We start from the raw sequence: 27,813 nt of genomic DNA, 5'->3' as shown, positions 1-27,813 counted from the left end.
GAACAGCTTAGTGAGGCCTACAGACTTTCGATCTGCAAAAACAGAAACGTTACCAATAATTGTGAGGTATTATCTAAAACTGCGTTAAATTTTGTGGACAGTTTGAAATTCCTTGACGTGGACATGACGAAAAAGACGAGTCTAAAAATCCAGGAATATTCAGAGGATTAATAAATTTCACCTTTGCATTAGATTCCAACTTAAAGAATCATTTAGAAAGTAATGCAGCATTTAAAGGCATTTCAAAAACTATTCATAATGATATTCTTGACTATTTATGATTTATGAATCTGATTGGTCCACTTGACATCGATGGTTCGACTGTTGATGATCCTGCTCAGATAGCAAACAAACTGAATGAGTATTTTGCATCTACATTCACACATGAGGAATTATTAAGGTTTGAAAATGGCAGAAGGTTATCAAATTGTAGCAGGATACTTAATAATTTTGTAATAACTGAAAGCAAAGTGGAGGAGAAATTGTTGAAGTTAAACATAAGAAAAGCACCTGGGGTGGATGGGATCTATCCAGTTATATTAAAGGAGGCGGCAAAGCAATTAAGCAAACCCTTAGCCATAATTATGAGAGCGCCCTTGGACTCAGGGGAGGTTCCCACGGATTGGAGATGTGCAAATGCATCCCCAATTCACAAAGGGGGATCAAAGGGTGACACGAGTAATTACAGCCCAGTTAGTTTAACTTCTGTTCCGGGTAAAATAATGGAGTCACTGGTTAAAGATGCATTGCAGGATCATCTAGACAAGACTGCAGCAATAATTCAGACACAGCATGGGTTTGTTAAGGGAAAGTCTAGTCTGACAAATTTGATAGGATATTATGATGTGGTTACAAAGGAACTGGATGCAAAAAATAATTTTGATATCATATATTTGGATTTCAGGAAAGCTTTTGACACTTGCGCATGGAAGACTATTGTACAAATTGGAGCAGAATGGTATTAAGGGTAAGTTGCTACAATGGATAAAAGGATGGTTAAGTGGGAGAAGACAGAGGGTGGTAATCAATGGGGCTGCTCTTCTTGGACTAATGTTATTAGTGGAGTCCCACAGGGTTCGGTGTTAGGTCCACTGTTGTTTTGTATATTTATCAATGATATTGATGAAGGTATATCAGGCTTAATGTCGAAGTTTGCAGATGATACAAAGGTTGGCAGGGTTGTTAATGACAGTAATGGCAGTGTGCTACTGCAACAGGATCTAGATAATCTGGGCAGATGGGCTAAGAAGTGGCAACTGAAGTTTAACCTTGACAAATGCAAAGTACTGCCTATGGGTAGAAGTAACCCCAGAGAAACGTACCAACTGTGTGGTACTAACATTTAAGGTGGTAGAAAATGAAAAAGACCTGGGAGTAATTGTGCAGTCAGATATGAAGTTTTCTGAGCAATGCAGACAGGCTGCCAGGGCAGGTCATGGGGTTTTGTCAATGATATATAGGAATTTTGCTAGCAGGAAAAAGGAGGTGATTATCCCTCTGTATAAGGCAATGGTCAGGCCACACCTTGAGTACTGCGTACAGGTCTGGAGGCCTCATTTTAGGAAGGATGTAGATTTACTTGAGCGTGTACAGAGAAGGGCAACAAGATTGGTGAGAGGAATGAAGGGATCCTCTTACCAAGAGAGGCTTAAGTTCTGCAAATTGCAGTGGCTGGAGACTAGGCACCTGCGCGGTGATCTGATTGAGGTATATAAGGCCTTGAATGGGTTGAGCATGCTGAATTCTGATGGGATCCTTCCACTTGTTCAGATTATGAACCTAAGGGGGCATAAATTCAAATTAAGAAAAGACAGATGTAGATTAGATGTGCGGAAATTTGCCTTTAGCCAGCGGGTGGTTAATTGCTGGAACAAACTTCCATCTGTTGTTGTGGAAGTTGATCTGAATAAATTTAAGGAGGAACTGGACAGGCATTTGGAGGGAATGGTGTGATTTTTTTTTTTTTTTTTTGGCTGATGCTGCATAAGCTCATACACTTGCTTTCTTGCATCAAATGCCACTGCTACTACTACTACTACTGTTTTCTGCAAATATGCCGGGATGAAATAAAAAGAGAAATTAAAGAAGCTTCGTTCATAGCTGTCATGGCTGATGACACAACAGATGTTTCGGAACATATACAAATGGTAACTGTTTTGAGACATGAATTGAATGGAGAGATTTTTGAGGTTTTTTTCACTCTGGAAAACCAAACAGCAGATGGAATATCGAAGTGCATTCTAGATCAGTTAGACATAATCCTTGGAGGAAATACTCAAAAACTGGTTGCTTAGACATTTATGGTGCAAGTGTGATGAAAGGCAAGAAAGGGGGTGTTCAGGCTAAAATAAAAGACGCACACAAAAATGCACATTTTATTCACTGCTATGCACACCAACTGAATCTGATGATGAGAAATGCAGCAAGTAGTACCCAAGATTCAAGAATATTCTTTTTGGACCTCATGTCGATACCAACATTTTTCTCGAGATCACCAGAGCGTCTCTCTGTTCTCACAAAGCATATGGACAGCCGTGTTACCTGACCTTCCCCTACAAGATGGGACTTCAATATACGCACTGTGAACAGCATTTATGAAAATTCTGAATCCTTAAAAAAGTGCATGGAGGAACTACAAGCAACAGCAAACGCAGATAAGATGATTTCAAAAGCAACTGGAATTTTGCACATCTTGAGTAATGAAAAATTCAAGTTCTAGTTAGAACTTTTCCATCAGATAATGCCTCATGTGGAAGTTATTTATAATCAAATGCAATCTCGAGAAATTGAGGTAGTTAAAATACATGAATTTATAGGAAACTTTAAGAATGCCATTCTAAAAATCAGGAATTCAATGTACTGTGAAAATCCTTCAAAAACACTCGTGATTGAAGCGAAGGAAGTATGCAACTATATAAGTGTTGACATAGATGAGAGATATTCTTTTACAAAGCAATTAGTTGCTGCTAAATTATTTAACAAGGAGAGCTTTGTTATTTTTCGTACAAAAATGCCCATGAAAGAGAGTACGGGAGACTAATGAGGCATATCCCATGATTGAAAGAGAAAAACTTCTTATGGAATCACAAATTTTCTATAGCAAACATAATCTATACAATTATTGCAAATTAACTGATTTTCTGAAATTTATCTCAGAAAATAATCTAGCTGAAGTTCTTGGTGAACTTACAAAACTCATAAAAGTTCTTTTGACCATTCTGATGACTACTTCAGAGTCCGAACGCTGCCATTTGACATTAAAAAGAATAAAAAAAAATTTAAGGAGCACTATGAATCAGGAAAGGCTAAATGTTCAAGCAATGCTTTAAATAGAAAAAAGCTTGGTCAACAGTGCACCAAACTTGAATGAAAAAGTTATTAATCTATTTTCAACAAATAAAAACTGATGAATGGATTTTGTTTTTAAATAAAAGTTCAAGTCTGTTAATGGTAAATGTCTAGTTAATGTTTTGTAGTATTTTTAACTTGCTTATTATTATTACTGTGTATGTCTACATGTCTTATAACCAAGGCAATTTAATGTAACTTTAAGATGCAGCACCCACAACATCAGATTCACGAACCGCCACTGATCAGCAAGACTCTTAAGGAGGGAGGAAATTTTTATCAGTGTGGCCTGCACTTCTAGGCAGAAGGAATCTATTTTGTAGAAATGATATTCATTTGAACAAAGGTGGTGCAAGGATTTCTGCCAGTATCATTTACGATACCTTAAGGGTTCAGAAAAACTGCTAGGTAGGGGGGGGGGAAGGGTAATATAGATCTTCATTTATCTAATAATAAGGGTCAAAGTAATGCTTGCACTCACCTCAGGAATCCTTCTTTGTTGCCACAACAACTGGCATTGGCAAAAGATGTTCTGAGTGTATTATTATTTATATAAAAAATATTTGAGTGTGAGAGAGAGAGAGAGAGAGTGTGAATGTTTGTTTGTTTGTTATTTGGTTTTTATGAGCATTAACAACTAAGGCCATATTGCTCCGGGAATATGCGGTGGTCATTCCCTGACCTTTCCGCATCCTACGTATTTGGTGGTCACGGGCTCGAACCCCAGTCTAATGAAGAAGAGTGTGCTATGCACTGCTGCTCCTTCCCACCTGGCTCCGGAGGTGCCGAGAGAGAGAGAGAGAGAGAGAGGATGATATCCAGCTCAGGACCTTGTTTATACCAAGCCCATACTTACCAGATGTGAGCCCCTGGGAACAACATTTCAAATTAGTGGGATAAGAAAGATAAGGAAACAAGCCTAAATAACATCAAGGGGTGGGTCAGATTATTAAATAGAAAAGCATATTTAGTCTTCACTGTCTACAGAAATGTCAGGAGCGTTATCAATAAAATAGCTGACATAATAGAGCTAACCGAAACATGGTGGCACCTGGAAATTGGGGTTCACTAGTTCCACTATGTATTTAGGAAAGATAGGAGGGATGGTAGTATCATGCTTCTTATCAAAAGCAGACTCAGCAAGAAAAGAGCTTTTGCTGATTCTGAAGTTATGTCTGCCAGCACAGAATCTGTGTGGTGTAAGTAAATTGGAAATAATGTATAATGAGAGTGGAAGTAATCTACAGACCAGAAGATTTTGATGAATATATAGTCTTTAAATGCAAATGGAATGGGCAAACAAGTGTGAAATGTCATATTATGGGTGATTTCAATCTACTCCAGATTGACTGGAATAAGTGGGAGGGAACTCACTTTGGGGGAAATTTTTTATACATAAACTAGATGATTATTATTTGTACCAGCTTATTCTTGAGAATATTCTTTACCTCATCATTACTTGCAAATTATATGACATCACAAGACTTAAAATACAAGAATTTTAAGTTTCATTGCCTGCCATGCAGGCAATAATCATGCAGTCATCAGTTAGAAGATGAAGAAAGATTTTGCAGTAGTTAAAGGTAGAGGCTTGTTTGTTAGTTTGTTATTTGGTTTTTAGGAGCATTAGCAACTAAGGCCATATTGCTCCGGGATATGCGGTGGTCATTCCCTGACCTTTCCGCATCCTCCATATTTGGTGGTGACGGGCTCGAACCCCAGTCTAATCAAGAAGCGTGTGCTACGCACTGCTGCTCCTTCCCACCTGGCTACGGAGGCGCCAAAGGTAGAGGCATGGGGTTTAATTTCAGAAGAGGGGACTTTGTCAGTTTAAGGCACTACTGGCATCTATTAATTCAGCAGATTGCAGAGTGGGTAAAATACACTTGAATTATGGAATAACTTTAAATCAAAAATCACAGAAGCCATGAACACATACATACCATTAATAAAATATTGCAGGGAGAGGATGCAGAAAGGGATGAATGCAGAGCTGCCTGGTAAAACAGAACAGAAAAAGATAGTGCATGGGTCAGTTACAGAATGATGAAAAGTACTGACGCCTACAACACCTACAAGTTGATTTATAATAGTAACACAGATAAGGTTAGTGGCCAAGGCCGTGTATGAGAAAGAACTGGCTAAGAGAGCCAGTTCTTTCTCATACAAGAATGGGGGACAAGGAATTTTTCATCTTTGTGAATACAAGGAATTAAAAAGCAAACCAGATAAGACCCTTTGTACACTGTGTGTGTGTGGGGGGGGGGGGATCTTAGGCAACCCAGCTGATGTTGCAACTGAATTGAACAGGTACATTGTATCTATCTTTACTGAAGAAAGACTCTTCATGTTGAGAAGAGATGCAAATGAGACTGAGTCATATGAAATTAGTGATTTCGAAATTACAGATGACTATTTTATTTTAAAAAATTTGGCGCATAAAGGTAAGTAAGGCTCCTGGAATTGATAGCATATACCCAATAATTTTGAGGGAGGTTGCCAGGGAGTATATTGAATCATTGAAGTTAATTATGAAGGCATCTTTGGACTCAGGAGAGATTCTTTTGGATTAGAGAACTGCTAGTGTATCACCAAAACATAAAGGTGGTTCTAAGAGCAAAGTTGGTAATTACAGACTGGTTAGTCTGACTTCATGGTAGGGAAAATCTTAGAAGCAATGAATAAGAGTAGAGTTCAGGGACATTTAGACATATATGACATCCTGAATAACACACAACATGTTGTTAAGGGAAAATCATGTTTAACTAACTTAGTCAGCTATTTTGAGAGAGTTATTCATGAGCTGGACATAGGGAACAATTTAGACAGTTTATTTGGATTTTAGCAAGGTATTTGACTGAGAGGTTATTGTATAAGCTATAACATGTTGGGATTACTAGAAAAATTCTAAGATGGATTGCTGCAGGGCAGAAGGCACACGGTTGTGATTAATGGATATTCTTCAGATTGGTATAAAGTCAGAAGTGGGGTCATCCAAAGATAGGTTCTTTGATCACTGTTGTTTCTGATTTTCATAAAAAAACATTGATGACAGAATAGAAAGCTTGATGTAAACATTTTCAGACAACATAAAGATTAGTAGAACAGTTAATTATCAGTACCAAGCAATGCTCCTTCAGGATGGCTTGAACAGGTTGCAAGAATGGTCAGAAAAGGGCAGCTATAGTTTAATGCAGCAAAATGCAAGGTCTTTCATTTGGGAGTATAGAAACCCCAAAATAAATTATATACACCTGAATTAAAAATCATATACTGGATCTGGGAGTTATAATATGGGCAGATATGAAGTTCTCTGAGCAGTGTAAACAGGCTGTCAGGAAAGCTCAGGGTGACCTATTGATTATTTATCAAACATTATCCTGCAGAGATATGGAGGTTGTAGTCTCACTGGATAAGGCAAGTATAAGACCACATTTGGCATGCTGTGTGTTCAAGTATAGAGACCTCATCTGAAATAAGACATTGAGCTTGAAAGGGTCCAAAGATGGGCAAATGGTAAGATTGGCAAAACAACGAGAATATGTGGAAAGATTCTGAATATGTAGGCTACAGAGCATGGTAACCAAGTACCTCAGTGGTAACCTAATTGAGGTTTATAAGGCTCTGAGAGGGGTTAGTAAAATGAATGAAGGCAGAATTTTCACTAACATAGAGAATTCCAGAACTCAAGGGCATAAATTCAATTTACAGAGGAAGAGTTTTAGACTAGATTGTAGGAAAGCGTCTTTTCTTTTAGCCAGCAAGTTGTTGATTGCTGGAACAAGCTGTCTTCACAGGTAGTTGAGGCCAACTGTCTGAATAAAATTATTCAGACAGTTGGCCTCACTAACATAGTTAAATTTAAAACTGGAAATTCAAAGGTCAACTGGATAGTTACCAATGTGAGGAGGGAAGCAAATAATTTGTATTTTCTTATCTACATTTTTTTTTGGCCAGTGCATCAAACTGGCTTCATTACACTATATGGTGACTATTGTTGTTACTACTATAACACTGATTTCTAAATGTAATCAATGACTTATTTCACATGAAACATGAGTTCAATAGGAACAGAGAAACTCCCATGTCTGGATGAGAAACTTCATCTTAAGCAAGCAGGATTTTGTGGTCATGTGGCAGTCTAAAAATACTTATTAAAACTGGAAATTGAAAGAAACAAGTTAGCTTGTGCTAAGAGCCATCAATATTAGATAACTGAAGAGTGGAAAAAGCATTGTAGATGGATGAAACCAAAATTGAAATTTTTGGACCCAAGCATAGAATTTACGTGAGATGATCCACTGAAGAAAAAATAGCACCATGCTGTTTAGTGCCTACAGTCATCATGATCTGGGGGTTGCTTAACTAAAGGTTTGCTAAACAATAGATAATGTTTATTATTATTATAAAACTTTTCTCTTTTATGGGGTTTATTTCAACCCTGTGATGGTTACTGGTACCAAGTACATAGAGTGGCTGGTTGTGTCTGGTTACTATTATTAGTTTTGGTCAAGGAACTTTCTTATTATCCTACAGGTGTTCAGGATTGCTGCCTTCTGGAGCTCCATGTAAATGTTCTCTGCGAAGCCTATTGCTGCTAGGTTCTTATGGAGGCTCTTTGGCACCATGTCTGTGATTCAAATGGTGATCAGGATGGTCATCACTCGTTCCATATGTCACATATCTTTGACTTCCTGTGTTAGGTCTGAGTACTTTCTGACCTTTTTCTCGTATCTTTTTTGCTGCTGTTGGGCATCGGTATGCCGATCAGGTAGGTAGCCATTTCCTTCTTGTCTATGAGAGTTTTGTCTGGTCTGTTGTGTGGGATTGTCTTGTCTGTTATTATAGCATGGTAGCAGTATAGTCTGTGAGTAGAGGTCTCTACTATGGCCTGAAGCTCACATTTGTAATATAGTAAATTTTTTTTTTGATCAGCTGGTATTTGTTGTGCTACCTTTGTATGTATTATCCTTGACACCCAGTTGTGTCTGATAGTGTACTCCGTATGGGTGATCAACCAGCATCATGCGGCGATGTACTGGATTGTTTCTGGGGCCAGGTGGTAGTTGATGTAGGCCCTCTAGGCCATTCCAGTTGTGGTTCTTCTTGTATCCTCTGCTAATCTGTTTACATCCTTTCTGCTGCTAGGCAAGATGTTCTGGCCCTCCAAGTGGCCTGATATCTTCTTAGTTATGCAGCTGATCAGGATCTTTTAGATTGTTGGGAACATGTGATTCATCTGTACTTTGCTGGGTTTGTGGTGTCTGTGTCCTTAGCCTTCAGGTAGGTGATTCTTGGAGTCAGAAACTCTGGGTGAACTTCTCTTATTATTATCTGGGTGAACTTCTCTGATATGTGCTTGCGTGTGCAGCTGAACTTCTTGTACCAGTAGTTGTGGTTCTTCCTGATCAACTGTTGTACATCTTCCTCTTGAATCTCCCATTCTGCCATGTCTTGCGCATTTCTAGTTTTTTTTCTTTCTAGATATAATTAGGGGGCATGGCCATTACAGCTAACTTTGCTGCTCCACTGTTTTCCCCAAAACTCCTTGAGTAACTTTTGGTTTTGGGGGGGGGGGGGAGTCTGTTGTCTTCCTTCTATTCTTGTTTAATTTTCATGTAGAAGGCTCTCTGATTCTCATCAAATATCCTTTTTCTCTGGGCACTCTCCCTGTAATGTTGAAATCTCTTTCTCAGTGTCAGAAGTTTCTGCTACAGGGTGTCACGGTATTCTTCAATCCTCTGATTATAGGCCTCACATTTGCTTGGATGTTGTCATTCTTGGGGATGTCTTTCACTTTTCTGATCAGCTTCTTACTTCTGTTACCCCATTGATACTGAATCATTTGGCCTATCTTCACTTTTATCTCTTCTGTCTTCTGCTGTAGCCCTCTTTTCCAGGCTGGTGGTTTCTTGACTTTGCATTTGTGTTATGTTGGTTTCTAATTTCCCTTACATTCATCCTGGTGGCTGCAAAACAGCACAGTATATGGCTGTTCAGATGGTGTCTTGTGTTACTTCATTGTAGTTGAGATTATCTGGTATTATCCGCTTGTTGAGGTGGTCTGTGACTTGCCACAGGATTCTGTTGGGTCTCTGCTTCAGTATGGTGTGGGTCATTGTGGGGTTGATTCCCTAGAATTCTGCTAGGGCTTTTTTCCACTCTTCTGTTATTCTGTATATTGTGACATAGTCTGTTTCCACTTCAGCTGCTCTGGGCTGTAGTTCTTGTACTTGCTGTTCCTTCTCCAGTTCTGTTTCTGTTGTGTCCTTATTTGTTGTTCTTTTAGTTGGTCGCTCACATCCTGCTTGATATTTTCCAAGACTGCAGGAGCTTTTACCAGGTTCTTCTTGATGTTGGTCCATCTCGGGTTTGCTATACCCTGTTCGGTGACCAGAACAGTCAGAAATCATTCCAACCACTTGGTGTGTTTCGTCCTCTACATTTTCATGTCTGTCTCTAGCTTTGTTAGTTCATAATATGCTCGCATGATGAACCTATTCATTTCAATGATCCAATTCATGTGTTGGCTTCTTCCCTCCTTGGTGGTCGCTAGTACAGTTGGTTGGGCTGGATGGTCTTGCCCTTCAGTTGTAGTAGCCATTTGGGAGACAGTGGCACTTGCTCCATTGTCATCCACAGGAGACAGTCTCTAACTTTTCGAGCCAACCCTCTGCCTAAGGCCTGAACACGAGTGACTTTATCCTACATCACACTCGAAACAGCATGTTCAATATTTCTACTTCTCATCTTCATCTAGCTATGGAGGTGGACCTGTTTAGCTTTGAAATCACTTTTCAAATCAGTTATGGGAGCAACGATGGATAGCGCCACTCTCTGTCTCAGCCATCACTTCAACGTTGTAGGACCGAGGAAGCGGCTTTCACAACCTTTTTTTTTCGCAGTGGGATTCAAACCCAAGCCCATGATATTGGTGGTACAGCGATTTAACCACTGAACTAATCACACCCCTTTATTATTATTATTATTATTATTATTATTTATTTTTTTAATTTAATTTTATTTTTTAAAGGGAGTTCAGTGATCCAGTGGTTATGACACTGGACTGCTAGCCTGATGGACCTGGGTTCGAATTCTGCTTTGGTGGGAGCAAACACAAGGCCACTGGAAGACCATCATAAGAACAATAATAATAATAATAATAATCATATAATATATATTATATACGTCAACACTGATGAACTCTATAATGTGTAGAATAATCAATTCCTCAAAGAACAATAATAGCTGGGCATAACAACCAAAAACACCATGTGCATTTGGTACCAGTACTCATTGTAGGGTAGACCATCTGCATTTGGTACCAGTACCCATTGTAGTTTAGATCATCTGCAATGGGTACTGGTACCAAATGCAGGTATGCATTTGGTAGACCCCCATCAGGGGGTCTACCCTGCAATGGGTACTGGACCCCCATCAGGGGGTAATAATATAATAATAATAATAAAAATTACAAAATTCAGTTCTTTGGACCGAAATGATGGCTGAAGCAGACAGTACACCATCCTGTGTCACTCCTAATAACTAACACCTGCCACTGGATGAAAGTGAAGCTAAACAGATCCATCTCCATAGATGGATGCTGTTGAAGAGAAATAATGATCATACTGCATTGAGTGTGGTGAAAGATAAAAGTCACTCGGATTCAGGCTGTAGGCAGAGTGGACAGTTTGAAACGTTGGAGGAAGTCTCCCGAGGAAGACAATGCAACAAGTGACACTGTTTCCTGTATGGATACCACAAGGAAAGGCACGATCGTGTAGCCCAAACAACTGGATGTGTTTTCTGCACAATTGCGCTAGTGATTACCCATGAAGGAAGAACAAGCCAACGCATGAAGTGGAATACCGAAATTAATACATTCATCATGCGAACATACTAAAAAGTAACCAAACTAGAGAATGATATGACAATATATGGCACGAGACTATATACCAAGTGGCTGGAATGATTCCTGACTGTTCAGGTCACCAAACAGCGAATAATGGACCACAGAAGAACCATCATTATAAAGAACCGGATTGCTCCTGTAATCTTGGGAAAAATCAAGTCACAGACTGCCTTAATTGGCAAATAATACCAGATTACTTCAATGATGGAGCAATGCTGGAGGCCATCACATAGCCATGTACTGTGCTGTCATAGCAGCCACCTGAATCAATAGGGGAAAAAAAAAAAAAAAAAAAAAAAAAGGGAGCCTAGCAGCAAAAGAAATAAAACAAAACACAATCAACTGCCAGCTTTGGAAAGAATGTTTCAGCAGAAAATAGAACTAAGTTATGATAAGCCAAATGACGGTAACAATGGGATAACAGGAGTAAGAAGTTGATTGGAAAAGTGAAGAATATCTTCAAGAAAAGCATCAACAGCAAACATGAGACCAAAAATTAGAGAGAACGGGAGATCACTTAGACATATAAAAGAATTTCTTCAGGTTTTTTTTTTTTTTTTTATGGTGACCTCAGACACACAAGTTATTAGAACCTATGGTACCTTGTGCAATGTATGAGTTGCAGTAATAGGAGTAATTGGATTTGAACTTCTGTAGATTGTACTTTTCAGAATTACATAGGAAGAAAAGATGTTTCAAAGGAACAGAAGTAGAACAACTAAATGAGAAGTTCGGGAAAGTTGGTTAAGTGAGTTTTGAGATGAACTTTTGAATGGATATTAAATATTTGTGCGATGTATTTAGATTGATATGAGAGGAGATGGAATAACAGATGCTAATTTAGAACATAGCTCTAGAAATATCAATAGAAAATGAATTTTCTATAAATATTTCCAAAGTTAATTGTCATTACAGTTATTTTGTTATTGCCAAAAACAATAATATTGGGGAAAAGCTAAATTTGTTAAACATGTTAACCTGCATAGAGTATAAATCTATCCTTAATTTCTTAAAGGAACACTGCTTTTACTGATTCTTCAATGATTATAAAGACAGGAGGTTGGTAATCCTTCCAAGAGGGGGAGAATAATTACCAACTCATTGTGCACTCTTACTTTAACTGATTTTGAGCCTACCTATTTAACTAATCAAATTTTAAATGAAAAATTTAATGGTTAATTGATTATTATAAATAGATCAACTGTTAAAAATAAAAATAAAATAAATAAATACCAATGTAGCTGAATTCCTTTCCTTATTGCACTTTCAACTTCATGCACACCAAGATACAGGTTGTTTATTCAGATGTATTTATACAAACATGAAGTTACTCTGAGATTAAGGTTAACATCTTCTGGTGCCAAATATATATCAGGGGGTCCTAAAATGCTAATTTCAAGCCTTGGTTCTAGGGTAAGACAGAATTCAGAGGTTGGCCTCCTAGCTTGTGGTAATTTTTAATTTTATAGGGAGATTAATGATTGCATTAATTCTGTATTCATGTTATGATATTTTCAGCAAACAAGGTGGTGAATCAAGCTTATATAACATTAGGAAAAAAAGAAATAGAATAAGATAAAAAATAATTTGTCCCATTCTTCTTTAAATTTATTCAAACAATCTAACTCCTCAATGCTTGGTGGAATTTATTCCTTCAATCATTTACTCTATGCTAAAAGTAAATTTATAAACATTATTTCTCCCTAATGGGGGTTTCCCACCCACCAATGAGTGGTGGTTATTATGTCCATCTATTATTACTATTCGTTGAGGAATTCTCTGACTATCCAACAGGTGTTCTGGATTGCGACTTTCTGGAATTCATTTTCTCTGGCAGGCCCATTGCTGCGGCTCTTGTGTGGGCTCTTTGGCTCCATGACAGAAGCTGATATGGTAACCAGGAAGGTCACTACTTGTTCCATATGTCACATTTCTTTGACCTCCTGTCTTAGGTCTGTGTACTTCCCGATCTATTCCTTATAGGTCTTCTGGAGGTTGCCAGTGTTGGGCACCCTCAGTTGATTAGATAGGTAGCCCTTTCCTTCTTGTGGATTATTGTTATGTCTGGTCTGTTGTGTAGGATGGCCTTATCTGTTATTATGGCACAGTCCTAGTATAGTTTGTGGATTGGGGTCTGTAGTACAGCCTGTGATTCGTACTTGTGATATGGTACTCACAGACCTGACCTGGCCAGGTCTGTGAGTATAATCCATCTGGGTGATCACCCTGTTTCCTGTGGTAATGTGCTCGATCATTTCTGAGGCTAGTTGGCATCATCTGCATGTGTCATCTATCTTGAAGTGTTGGGCAAGACATCAAAGGCGGATATTGTTGGGATATCACAGATGTGGTGTCACACTGATATTAGGAATGCAGAATTGGAATTTGGGGAGTACAATGTGTACAGAAAGGATAGACAGGATAGGAAGAGAGGAGGTGTCATGCTGTTAATTAAGAAAAACATAAAATCAAAAGAAGTGGATCCAGTTGATACAGATGAACAGTTGAGTCACTGTTGAGTCAGTTTGGTGTGACATAAGCACTGCAAAAGCAAAAATTAGAGTAGGAGTGTGTTATAGGCCTAATGACTCGAATGAGTACAATGAACAATTGTACAGAGAAATAGAGTGGGCTAGTAAATCAGAATATCTTATAACGGGGGATTTAACTTCCCAGATATTGACTGGAACTTGTGGGTTGGTCACTCACACACACTAGTAAGAATTTTGTGGATTTATTGGATGATTGTTTTCTGCAGCAGCATGTTCGAGAGGCAACCAGAGAGGGTAATACTCTTGATCTGGTTATCAGCAGTGATCATTCGTGTATTAAGAATTTGCAGATAAAGGAACCACTAGGTGGCAGTGATCACAGTGTACTGTTGTGGGATTTACTTAAAGATATAATTACCATCAGGGGTAAAGGAAAAGGTTATTGCTTCCATAAAGGTGAGTACAGTGGTCACAGACAGTTTTTAAATTCTGTACAGTGGGATCAACTGATGATGTTACCAACAGTAAATTCTAAGTGGGAAGCATTCAAGGAATTAATCGTGGAAGCAACTAAAAGTTTCATACCTATTAAGAAATATTGTTCAAGGTTTAGGCATAAATGGTTATCAAATGAACTAATGAGACTCGAGACAGAGAAGAAAAATGCATGGAATGCATATAAATTATCAAGAGACTCAGAAGTCTATGGCAGATATAAGCTAGTCTGTAATCAGGTCACAAAGGAGGTTAGGCAGGAGAAGGCAGATTACGAGAAATCTTTGGCAAAGGATGCTAAGCAAAACAGCAAGGATTTCTTTACTTATATAAACTCTAAAAGGAAGGGGATGAATCTGATTGGTCCACTTTATATCAATGGTTCGACTGTTGATGATCCAGCTCAGATAGCAAACAAACTGAATGAGTATTTTTCATCTACATTCACACATGAGGAGTTATTAAGGTTTGAAAGTGGCAGAAGATTATCAAATTGTAGTAGGGTGCTTAATGATTTTGTAATAACTGAGAGCAAAGTGGAGGAGAAATTGTTGAAGTTAAACATAAGAAAGGCACCTGGGGTGGATCGGATCTATCCAGTTATATTAAAAGAGGTGGCAAAGCAACTAAGCAAACCCTTAGCCATAATTATGAGAGCATCCTTGGACTCAGGGGAGGACCCCACGGACTGGAGATGTGCAAATGCATCCCCAATTCACAAAGGGGAATCGAAGGGCGACACGAGTAATTACAGACCAGTTAATTTAACTTCTGTTCTGGGTAAAATAATGGAGTCACTGGTTAAAGATGCATTGCAGGATCATCTAGACAAAACTGCAGCAATAATTCGGACACAGCATGGGTTTGTTAAGGGAAAGTCTTGTCTGACAAATTTGATAGGATATTATGATGTGGTTATAAAGGACCTGGATGCAAAAAATTATTTTGATATCATATATTTGGATTTCAGGAAAGCTTTTGACACTGTTGCACATAGAAGACTATTGTACAAATTGGAGCAGAATGGTATTAAGGGTAAGTTGCTACAATGGATAAAAGGATAGAGTGGGAGAAGACAGAGGGTGGTAATCAATGAGTGCTGCTCTTCTTGGACTAATGTTATTAGTGGAGTCCCACAGGGTTCGGTGTTGGGTCCTCTGTTGTTTTTGTATATTTATCAATGATATTGATGTCGAAGTTTGCAGATGATACAAAGGTTGGCAGGGTTGTTAATGACAGGAATGGCAGTGTGCTACTGCAACAGGATCTAGATAATTTGGGCAGATGGGCTAAGAAGTGGCAACTGAAATTTAACCTTAACAAATGCAAAGTACTGCATATGGGTAGAAGTAACCCCAGAGAAACGTACCAACTGTGTGGTACTACACTTAAGGTGGTAGAAAATGAAAACGACCTGGGAGTAATTGTGCAGTCAGATATGAAGTTTTCTGAGCAATGCAGACAGGCTGCCAGGGCAGGTCATGGGGTTTTGTCAATGATATATAGGAATTTTGCTAGCAGGGAAAAGATGGTTAGGCCATGCCTTGAGTACTGCGTACAGGTCTGGAGGCCTCATTTTAGGAAGGATGTAGATTTACTTGAGCGTGTACAGAGAAGGGCAACAAGATTGGTGAGGGGAATGAAGGGATCCTCTTACCAAGAGAGGCTTAAGTTCTGCAAATTGCAGTGGCTGGAGACTACGTACCTGCGCGGTGATCTGATTGAGGTCTATAAGGCCTTGAATGGGTTGAGCATGCTGAATTCTGATGGGATCCTTCCACATGTTCAGATTATGAACCTAAGGGGGCATAAATTCAAATTAAGAAAAGACAGATGTAGAATAGATGTGCGGAAATTTGCCTTTAGCCAGCTGGTGTTTAATTGCTGGAACAAACTTCCATCTGTCGTTGTGGAAGTTGATAGGTTAAATAAATTTAAGGAGGAACTGGACAGACATTTGGAGGGAATGGTGTGATTTTTTTTTTTTTGTCTAATGCTGCATAAGCTCATACACTTGCTTTCTTGCATCACATGCCACTACTACTACCTGAAATTATGATTTTAGGGGCTGATATACATCCTATGTACATCAGATTCAAGTCTTTGGCACACCCAGGGTCCTGAGCTGGATATCATCATTCTTCTCTTTCTTGGTGATTCCCTTCTACTTTTGACTCTCTCTCTCTCTCTCTCTCTCTCTCTCTCTCTCTCTCTCTCTCTCTCTCTCTCAGGGTAACTTGGGAATGTTTTTTTTTTTTTTCCTGGTGCAGCATAAGCCTCAGGCTTCCTTGCACCATATGGGTATTAATAATAATAATAATAATAATAATAATAATAATAAAGTTGAAAGTGCAATAAGGAAAGAAATTCAGTTACATTGGTATTTATTTATTTATTTTATTTTTTTTTAACAGTTGATCTATTGATATTAATCAATTAACTATTAAATTTTTCAATTAAATTTTTTTGATTTTTTTTTGATTAGTTAAATATGGCTAAGTAGTCTCAAAATCAATTAAAGTAAAGGTGCACACAGAATAATTACCAACTTACCCTTAAGAAATTAAGGATAGATTTTTACTCAGTGCAGGTTAATTTGTTCAATAAATTTAACTTTTCCCAATATTCTTGTTTTTGCAATAACAGAATAACAGTAAACTAATGACAATACCTTTAGTAATATTTATAGAAAATTTATTTTATACTGATATTTCTAGAGGCACAGTTCTTATGAATTAGCACCTGTAATTCTCTCTCTTCTTCCCATATCAATCTAAATACATCTCAACTATTTAATATCCATTCTAAATTTCCTCAAATAATCTTTCCTCATCTCATTTAGTTTTTCTACTTCTGTTTGTTTGAAATAAATATATTTCTTTCCTATGTAATACTGAAAAATACAATCTACAAAAATTCAAATCCAATGTCAACAATCTTCAACTCATATATGGCACACAAGGTACTATAGATTCTGATAATTTGTGTCTCTGAGGTCCCTGTTTAAAAAAAAAAAATGAACCTGACTAAATTTGATTATGCTCACAAGTGTACACACACACACACACATGCATGCACGCACGCACGCACGCAAACAAACAAACAAACAAACAAACAAACTTAGGAGACTAATAACTTAGGATACTAAATTTATACAGGGTTATTCAAAATGAAGTCCGGGGTCGGGGTTTGAAATGTTTGAATTCGACCATTTTTTTGGTTTCCTGGTCGAATTTCCAACAATGAATGATGAAGACATTTCAACAGCAGCAGCCAAGTTTCAAAAGATTTACTCAGATGACATCGAGCCTGGGTTTGAAATATTTGAAACCCCGGACTTCATTTTGAATAACCCTGTATAATACTTGTATATATTCTGCGTCATTTGTGATAAATTGCAAATAGAAACTTTTAACAGCAAAACTTTAATTTTCTGAGTGAATAATTAAAAAAAAAAAATTCAAATAACTCAGCTAATCCGTTACTACTTGAGGGACCTTGTTTTTTGTTTCTAATTGCAGTATCAATTTAAACACAGATGAAAGTATCTGCAAAAAAATAAAAGAGAAACAAAAGTTTAAAGTTCAAATAAAATAAGGAAGAAATTCAACATACATCGTCTTGGTTTGGCAATTATTGGGTCTGTGGCATCACTTGGTTCACTTGGTCCAGCTCTGTTGACTGCTTTTACTCGGAATTCATATGGCTGACCTTGAACAAGGTCAGGGACTGTAGCCTTTGTCTGATTACCTGGCACTTCAAGGGCTTTTTCCCAATCACCCCATTTATCTTTCTTTTCTATTACATAGCCAGTTACTGGAGCACCACCATCTTTTTCTGGAGGATTCCACTTTAAGTCTACATGATCTTTATCCCAATCTGTCACTTCTGGCTTTCCAGGTTTGCTTGGTTCATCTTAAATATTAAAAATATACATTATTTAATGCTATATAATATAATCTGCTTGAGGGCTGATGAAAGTAATTTGAACAAAGTAAAATTAATTATTTGCTTTTTAGCTAAGTGGATTACTTTAAGTAAGATAATTTTAGTTGTGTCTGAAGTTGTACTGAACTTAATGAAATTGTACTGAAGTTTTCACTTCAGTACAATTTCATTTTGAAAAAAAAAAAAAAAAAAAAAAAGTTTTAGAAACTTCATGCTTACTTAAATTGTAAATTTACATAAATAATAGGATTTTTTTTGTAAATAACTTGCATAATTGACTGCTTATAAACTGAAATTTAAAAAATGGAAATGACAAATTCTTTTGATGCTACTGATTCTTTGGTACTGATTTTTCATTTTGAGACTATCACAATAACCTGCTTTGATGTTGTATTATATGTAAACAATAATTCTCTTAAGAGAAGTATTGTTTATATATAATAAAACATCAACACACAGCTGCTGAAGCACTTAAAGATATAACGTAACTTAAGTATAATTTAAATAACTGCCATTCAATTTTAGTCAATATTATTTTATGAAGTATATGTAAATGGAAACAATATATTATTACTTTATAAAACTTATATTCATTTTTGGAAAGACACACACAAAACTGACATTTCTCAGTTTTGTGTATGTCAAAGATCAAGATCAAAGATGTAAATTCGATCTTTAACTTGTTGAGTGAAATGGTATAAATCAGCTATTAACAATCATAAATTATTGACTTCAATACAGCATAACAAAATAATGAAATCTATTCTAGAGGCCTCTTTTCTTCATTAAAAAAAGGAAACTAAACTAAAAAATTCACAACACATTTAAAAAAATATATATCAAAATTGCAGTTATATCTATGAGGGTTATTATATTTTATCCTCCTTTGAGGAAAATTTTTAGATACCCAGCCAATAACTAAAAGGAGTAACTAGTTCCACCCTTCCATTTATATCAACCCTTTCTAAAATAACAGAACTACTACAGTTGATCAAGGACTGATACAAATTCAGTACCTTGTACTTTTAAATATTTTGAATAAATTAATGACTACCCTTTTCATTTTTCCCAAGGTAGCACTAAAATTTTAAAGATTAAAATTTACTGTCTAGCTTGAAGTCAGACATGAATTTTTGACACCATCTTCAAGGATTGGCTAACCTTGTGAAGAATAGTGGTAATCCTAAAAACAGTGTAAAGCAGCACAAAAAGAGTTCTGAAAATAGGAGGAGATGGGAATTTTTAGCCCTGGTTGTATGATGTGGGCTTAAAATCGAAAAATGTAATTCTCATCCAGAAGTTGATGAATTTTAACACAGCATGGGTTGGTTAAAGAGAGGTCTTGTCTGACCAGTTTGATTGGATACTATGATGTGGTCACAAAGAAACTGGATGCAAAAAATTATTTTTCTATCATATACTTGGATTTCAGGAAAGCTTTTGATCACATGATTTCAGGAAAGCTTTTGATCACTTTTGAGTACACATGGAATACTATTTTACAAATTGGAGAAGTATAGCATTAAGGGCAAGTTGCTACAATGGATAAAGGGATGTTTGAGTGGGAGACGACATAGAGTGGTAATCAATGGACACTGCTCTTCGTGGACAAATGTTATTAGTGGAGTTCCCCGAAGTTCGGTGTTGGGCCGGTTGTCATTTTGTATATTTATCAATGATATTGATGAAGGTATATCAGGTTTAATGTCCAAGTTTGCAGGTGATACAAAGGTTGTCAGGGTTGTTAACAACAGTGAAGACAGAATGCTACTCCAACTGGATCTAGATAAGTTGGGCAAATGGAGTGTGAAGTGGCAACTGAAGTTTAACATTGACAAATCCAAGGAAGTGAAGCCAGTCGACATTGCTGGACAGTGCAGTGTTGAGTCAGTTTGGTGTGACATAAGCATTGGGAGATCAAAATTGACAGTAGGAATGTGCTATAGGCCTAATGACTCTGATGAGTATAATAAGAAACTGTACAGGGAAATAGAGTGGGCCAGTAAATCAGAGAATCTTATAATGGGGGATTTTAATTTCCCAGATAGTGACTGGAATTTGTGGGTTGGTCACTAACACACTAGCAAGGCTTTTGTGGATTTATTGGATGATTGTTTTCTAAATCAGCATGTTCGGGAGGCAACTAGAGGGAGCAATACTCTTGATTTGATTATCAGTAGTGATTCTTCATGCATTAAGAATCTGCAGATACAGGAACCATTAGGTGGCAGTGATCACAGTGTGCTGAAGTGGGATTTACTCAAGGAGGTAACTACCATCAGGGGTAAAGGGAAGGGTTATTGCTTTTGTAAAGGCGACTACGATGGTCTGAGACAGTATTTAATTCTATACAGTGGGACCAACTGATGATGTTACCAACAGCAAACTCAAAATGGGAAGCATTCAAAGAACTTATCTTGGAAGCTACTAGGCTTTACATACCAACTAAGAAATATTGTTCAAGGTTCAGGCCTAAATGGATGTCAGATGAACTAATGAGACATATGGCAGAGAAGAAAAATGCATGGGATACATATAAATTAACACATGACACAGAAGCCTATGATAGATATAAGTTGATCTGTAACCAAGTTACAAAGGAGGTTAGGCAGGCGAAGGCAGATTACGAGAAATCTTTGGCAAGGGATGCAAAGAAAAACAGCAAGGAATTCTTTACTTATGTAAACTCTAGAAGGAAGGGGATGAATCAGATTGGTCCACTTGGTATCGGTGGTTCAACTGTTCATGATCCTGCTCAGGTAGCTAACAAACTAAATCAATATTTTGCATCTACATTCACACATGAGGAGTTATTCAGGAAGGGGAATGCCATAGATGAAGTAAACACTGGCAGTGAGCTAGATGATCTTGTAATAATTGAGTGTAAAGTGGAGGAGACATTGTTGAAGATAAATACAAGAAAGGCACCTGGGGTGGATGGGATCTATCTAATTAAAGGAGGCAGCAAAGGAAGTAAGCAATCCGTTAGCCATAATTATGAGAGTTTCCTTGGACTCAGGGGAGGTACCCACAGACTGGAGATGTGCAAATGTAACCCCAATTCACAAAGGAGGATCAAAGGCTGACACAAGTAATTATAGACCTGTGAGTTTAACTTCTGTTCCAGGAAAATTAATGGAAGCACTGGTTAAAGAAGAACTGTAGGATCATCTTGACAAGAATTCAGTTATAGCTCAGACACAGCATGGTTTTGTTAAGGGAAGGTCTTGCCAGACCAATTTGATTGGATACTATGACGTAGTCACAAAAGAATTGGATGCAGAGAATAACTTTGATATTATATATTTGTATCTTAGAAAGGCGTTTGATACTGTTGCACATGGAAGACTGCTGCACAAATTGGAGCAGTGTGGCATTGGTGGCAAATTGTTGCTATGGATAAAGGGGTGGTTGAGAGGCTGAAGACAGAGAGTGGTAATTAATGGACACTGCTCATCGTGTACTAATGTTATTAGTGGAGTTCCTCAGGGTTCAGTGTTGGGTCCATTGTTGTTTTCTGTATTTATAAATAATATTGATGATGGTATATCAAGCTTAATGTCCAAGTTTGCAGACGATACAAAGGTTGGCAGGGTTGTTAAGGACGCTACTGACGCTATGCTGCTGCAACAGGATCTGGAAAGGTTAAGCAGATGGGCTGAGAGGTGGCAAATGAAGTTTAACATTGACAAATGTAAAGTACTACATATGGGAAACAGCAACCCCAGAGCAACATATCAATTCATGTATACCAATTCAATTCATTTACTATACTTCTAGTATTGGTATACAATTCATGTATTTGCATGTATACCAATGCTAGAAGTATAGTAAATAAATTTGATGAATTTGAAGTGTTGGTCAAGACATCAAAGGCGGATATTGTTGGGATAGCAGAGACGTGGTGTCACAAAGATATAAGGAATGCAGAACTGGAATTTGGGGAGGACAATGTGTACAGAAAGGATAGACAGGACAGAAAGGGAGGGGTGTTATGCTGTTAATTAAGAAAAACATAAAATCAAAGGAAGTGCACCCAGTTAATATAGATGAACAGTGCTCTGTTGAGTCAGTTTGGTGCGAGATAAGCACTGCGAAAGGAAAAATAAGGGTAGGAGTGTGTTATAGGCCTAATGATTTGAATGAGTACAATGAACAATTGTACAGAGAAATAGAGTGGGCCAGTAAATCTGAATGTCTTATAATGGGGGATTTTAACTTCCCAGATATTGACTGGAACTTGTGGGTTGGTCACTCACACACCAGTCAGACTTTTGTGGATTTATTGGATGATTGTTTTCTGCAGCAGCATGTTCAAGAGGCAACCAGAGAAAGTAACACTCTTGATCTGGTTATCAGCAGTGATCATTCGTGTATTAAGAATTTGCAGATAAAGGACCCACTAGGTGGCAGTGATCACAGTGTGCTGAAGTGGGATTTACTCAAAGAGGTAACTACCGTCAGGGGTAAAGGAAAGGGTTTTTGCTTCCATAAAGGGGAGTACAGTGGTCTCAGACAGTTTTTAAATTCTGTACAGTGGGATCAACTGACGATGTTACCAACAGTAAATTCTAAGTGGGAAGCATTCAAGGAATTAATCGTGGAAGCTACTAGACTTTATATACCGATTAAAAAATATCGTTCAAGGTTTAGGCCTAAATGGTTATCAAATGAACTAATGAGACTCGTGACAGAGAAGAAAAATGCATGGGATGCATATAAATTATCAGGTGACGCAGAAGCCTGTGGCAGATATAAGCTAGTCTGTAATCAGGTCACAAAGGAGGTTCGGCAGGCGAAGGCGGATTACGAGAAATCTTTGGCAAAGGATGCTAAGAAAAACAGCAAGGATTTCTTTACTTATATAAACTCTAAAAGGAAGGGGATGAATATGATTGGTCCACTTGACATCGATGGTTCGACTGTTGATGATCCTGCTCAGATAGCAAACAAACTGAATGAGTATTTTGCATCTACATTCACACGTGAGGAATTATTACAGTTTGAAAATGGAAGAAGGTTATCAAATTGTAGCAGTGTGCTTAATGATTTTGTAATAACTGAGAGCAAAGTGGAGGAGAAATTGTTGAAGTTAAACATAAGAAAGGCACCTGGGGTGGATGGGATCTATCCAGTTATTTTAAAGGAGGCGGCAAAGCAACTAAGCAAAACCTTAGCCATAATTATGAGAGCATCCTTGGACTCAGGGGAGGTTCCCACGGACTGGAGATGTGCAAATGTGTCCCCAATTCACAAAGGTGGATCGAAGGGTGACACGAGTAATTACAGACCTGTTAGTTTAACTTCTGTTCCGGGTAAAATAATGGAGTCACTGGTTAAAGATGCATTGCAGGATCATCTAGACAAGACTGCAGCAATAATTCAAACACAGCATGGGTTTGTTAAGGGAAAGTCTTGTCTGACAAATTTGATTGGTTATTATGATGTGGTCACAAAGGAACTGGATGCGAAAAATAATTTTGATATCATATACTTGGATTTCAGGAAAGCTTTTGACACTGTTGCGCATGGAAGACTACTGTACAAATTGGAGCAGAATGGTATTAAGGGTAAGTTGCTACAATGGATAAGAGGATGGTTAAGTGGGAGAAGACAGAGGGTGGTAATCAATGGGTGCTGCTCTTCGTGGACTAATGTTATTAGTGGAGTCCCACAGGGTTCGGTGTTGGGTCCACTGTTGTTTTGTGTATTTATCAATGATATTGATGAAGGTATATCAGGCTTAATGTCGAAGTTTGCAGATGACACAAAGGTTGGCAGGGTTGTTAATGACAGTAATGGCAGTGTGCTACTGCAACAGGATCTAGATAATTTGGGCAGATGGGCTAAGAAGTGGCAACTGAAGTTCGACCTTGACAAATGCAAAGTACTGCATATGGGTAGAAGTAACCCCAGAGAAACGTACCAACTGTGTGGTACTACACTTAAGGTGGTAGAAAATGAAAAAGACCTGGGAGTAATTGTGCAGTCAGATATGAAGTTTTCTGAGCAATGCAGACAGGCTGCTAGGGCAGGTCATGGGGTTTTGTCAATGATATATAGGAATTTTGCTAGCAGGGAAAAGGAGGTGATTGTCCCTCTGTATAAGGCAATGGTCAGGCCACGCCTTGAGTATTGCGTACAAGTCTGGAGGCCTCATTTTAGGAAGGATGTAGATTTGCTTGAGCGTGTACAGAGAAGAGCAACACGATTGGTGAGGAGAATGAAGGGATTCTCTTACCAAGAGAGGCTTAAGTTCTGCAAACTGCAGTGGCTGGAGACTAGGCACCTGCGCGGTGATCTGATTGAGGTCTATAAGGCCTTGAATGGGTTGAGCACGCTGAATTCTGATGGGATCCTTCCACTTGTTCAGATTACCAACCTACGGGGACATAAGTTCAAATTAAGAAAGGATAGATGTAGAATAGATGTGCGGAAATTTGCTTTTAGCCAGCGGGTGGTTAATTGCTGGAACAAACTTCCATCTGTCGTTGTGGAAGTTGATAGGTTAAATAAATTTAAGGAGGAACTGGACAGGCACTTGGAGGGAATGGTGTGATGATTTTTTTTTTTTTTTTTTTTTTTTTGGCTGATGCTGCATAAGCTCCTACACTTGCTTTCTTGCATCATGTGCCACTACTACTACTACTACTACTAATTCTGTGGTACTACACTGACAGTGGTAGAGAATGAAAAGGACCGGGGGTAATTGTGCAGGCAGATATGAAGTTCTCTGAGCAGTGTAGATGGGCGGTAAGAGTAGCTCATCATGTCTTATCAATGATATACAGGAATTTTTCTAGCAGGGATAGGGAGGTGATTATTCCCTTGAATAAGGCAATGGTCAGGCTGCAGCTTGAGTACTGTATACAGGTCTGGAGGCCTCATTTCAAGAAGGATGCAGAGCTGCTGGAACGAGTACAGAGAAGGGCAACAAGGTTAGTGAATGGAACAAAGGGTTGCTCTTATGAAGAAAGGCTTAAGTTTTGCAAATTACAGTGTCTGGAGATTAGGCACCGGCGAGGTGATCTGATAGAGGTGTACAAAGCCTTGAATGGTTTGAGCATGCTCAATGCTGATGGGATATTGCCTCAGCAGAATAATCACGAGAGGGCATAAATTCAAATTGAGGAAAAACAGATGTAGGATAGATGTGCGGAAATTTGCCTTTAGCTAGCGTGTAGTTGGTTGGTGTAACAGACTTCCATCCCTTGTTGTGGAAGTTGATAGCCTAAATAAATTTAAGGCTCAGCTTCACAGGTATTTCGAACGAAAGGAGGGGTCAAGTGGAAGGGGTTTTTTTTTTTTTTGGCTGATGCTGCATAAGCTTGCTCTCTTGCATCATATGCCTCTACTAATGCTAATGCTAAATGCAAAGTACTGCATATGGGTAGCAATAACCGAACAGAAACATAACAACTGTGTGGTACTACTCTTAGGGAAGTGGAAAGTGAAAAAGACCTGGGGTAATTGTGAAGTCGAATATGAAGTTTGCTAATAGTGCAGACGGGCTGCCAGGGCAGGTCATGAAGTCTTGTCAATGACATATAGGAATTTTGCTAGCAGGGACAGGGAGATGATTATCCCATTATACAAGGCAATATGGTGAGGCCACACCTCACCTAAAATGAGGCCTCCAGACCTGTGTACAGGTCTGGAGGCCTCATTTTAGAAAGGATGTAGAGTTGCTAGAACGAGTACAAAGAAGGGCAACAAGATTGGTGAGGAGAAGAAAGAGGTGCTCTTACCAAGGAAGGCTTAAGATCTGCAAATTTCAGTGCCTGGAGGCACCTGCGAGCTGATCTGATTGAGGTGTATAAGGCCTTAAATGGCTTGAGCAACCTAAATGCTGATGGGATTCTTACTATTGCTCAGATTAAGAACCTGAAGGGGCACAGATTCAAATTGAGGAAAGACAGTTGTAGAATAGTTGTGCGGAAATTTGTCTTTAGCCAGCTGGTAGTTGATTGGTGGAACAGACTACCATCTTTTGTTATGGAAGTTGATAGCCTAAATAAATTTAAGGCTGAAGTTGTTGTTGTTGTTATTTGGTTTTTCGGAGCATTAGCAACTAAGGCCATATTGCTCCGGGAATATGCAGTGGTCATTCCCTGACCTTTCCACATCCTCCGTATTTGGTGGAGACGGGCTTGAACCCCGGTCTAATCAAGAAGCGTGTGCTATGCATTGCTGCTCCTTCCCACCTGGCTACGGAGGCGCCAAAGTCTGAGGTGGACAGGCATTTGGAATGAATGGAGGAGTGAAATGGGAGGGTTTTTTTTTTTTTTTTTTTTTTGGCTGGTGCTGCATAAGCTTGCTTTCTGGCATCGTTTGCCTCTACTAATGCTAATGCTAACTTGAATCCAATGATAAATATACAGATGCATTTATTTGTCATTTGGTAAATATTAATTAATTAAAAAAGAGTAAATATGTTTGTTTACATTATTTTTTGAAAAACTGATTTAATTTTTCACAGTAATTTCATTTAATATTGGAAAATTAAGTTAAAATAAGAATTATAATATTATAATATAAGAATATAACATGATATAATATAATAAGAATTATAATATATGAATAAGAATATAAAATATATAATAATTAATATTTAAAAGCAATTATCTATAGAATTTTCCTTTTTAAAAATTTTGAAAACTTGCTGGCTCAGGGCTACATGCATTCAGTAATCTCACAGCTGAAAGGATTAATGTTCCCTAATATGAATTGATTTTGCCAGTTCAAATCTATTAGTGATATCTTACCTTTTGTTACTGAATTGTGAACAAATTCCATGGAACAGTTGGTAAAAACTTATGCAGTTGTCTTGGCTTTTCTACTGGGCTTTCAAATGTTCCTGGTATAAAGGCCTTCTAAGAAAGCATCTATCTTATTACATGATGGAAAACCTCCATCTTATTAAATGGAAAATGGGCAGCCCATTTCATCTGACTGCTCAATATGTGAGATGGAAGATGGTTTTTAACTTCTAAACCAATGGTGGAGTTCCACAAAGTTCTTTTGATTTACTCTCTTTTCTTCCTGTGGACACATGCATTTCGTAACCTCATAGCTGAAAGGATTAATGATCCCTAAAATATGATTTTGCTAATGCCAATAAACTAGTGACATCTCACCTTTTTTATACTAATGATCCTCTTCTTTGACTACAAATCCTATCCATAGATTTCTGATAATAATATAATATATTTCACTTTCAAGTTCAACAAATCCAGTTCTGCACAAACAGCTACAATTTCTTAAAAACTGACCTCAATTTCTTTAAATAAGTGATATTCAAATAATTCTTATATTGTTATATGGCAGTGCTACTCCACATGTTCCTACATGAAGCAATGTCACCAGAACTTCTGCAAAACTCAATTCAATACAAAAAAGCAATCAGGTTAATTCATGATTCCTCGCTTACCAAATGACTACTCCCTATCATACCAGTCTTTTAATCTCTGTTACATCTCTTTTTTACACATATTTACTGAATTAGCTTCTCTAAATGCACCTCTTTATTCTAAATTAGTCATAATACATGCCTTAGCTGGTTAACATCCAATCACAATTCAACTCTAAACTCACTGAACTATCTTTTTTTCTTCATTC

At 37.8% G+C, this 27,813-nt stretch overlaps 1 protein-coding gene across 2 annotated transcripts in view; it reads right to left on the bottom strand.

The window, feature by feature from the left end:
• LOC150079033 (twitchin-like) overlaps positions 1-27,813 on the bottom strand; it is a 2,795,346-nt gene that overhangs the window by 1,310,299 nt on the left and 1,457,234 nt on the right. For both annotated transcript variants that reach the window (XM_090382361.1, XM_090382360.1), the window contains one exon: positions 17,863-18,162. In XM_090382361.1, coding sequence (XP_090238487.1) covers positions 17,863-18,162 — 300 coding nt within the window. The remainder of the gene's footprint in view (positions 1-17,862; positions 18,163-27,813) is intronic.

This window comes from Mastigoproctus giganteus, chromosome 10, assembly GCF_048544385.1.
Source record: "Mastigoproctus giganteus isolate SK-2022 chromosome 10, ASM4854438v1, whole genome shotgun sequence".
In the NCBI taxonomy this organism is placed as follows: domain Eukaryota; kingdom Metazoa; phylum Arthropoda; class Arachnida; order Uropygi; family Thelyphonidae; genus Mastigoproctus; species Mastigoproctus giganteus.
Note: the sequence above shows the minus strand (reverse complement) of the source record. Positions and strands in the feature narration are given on the sequence as shown.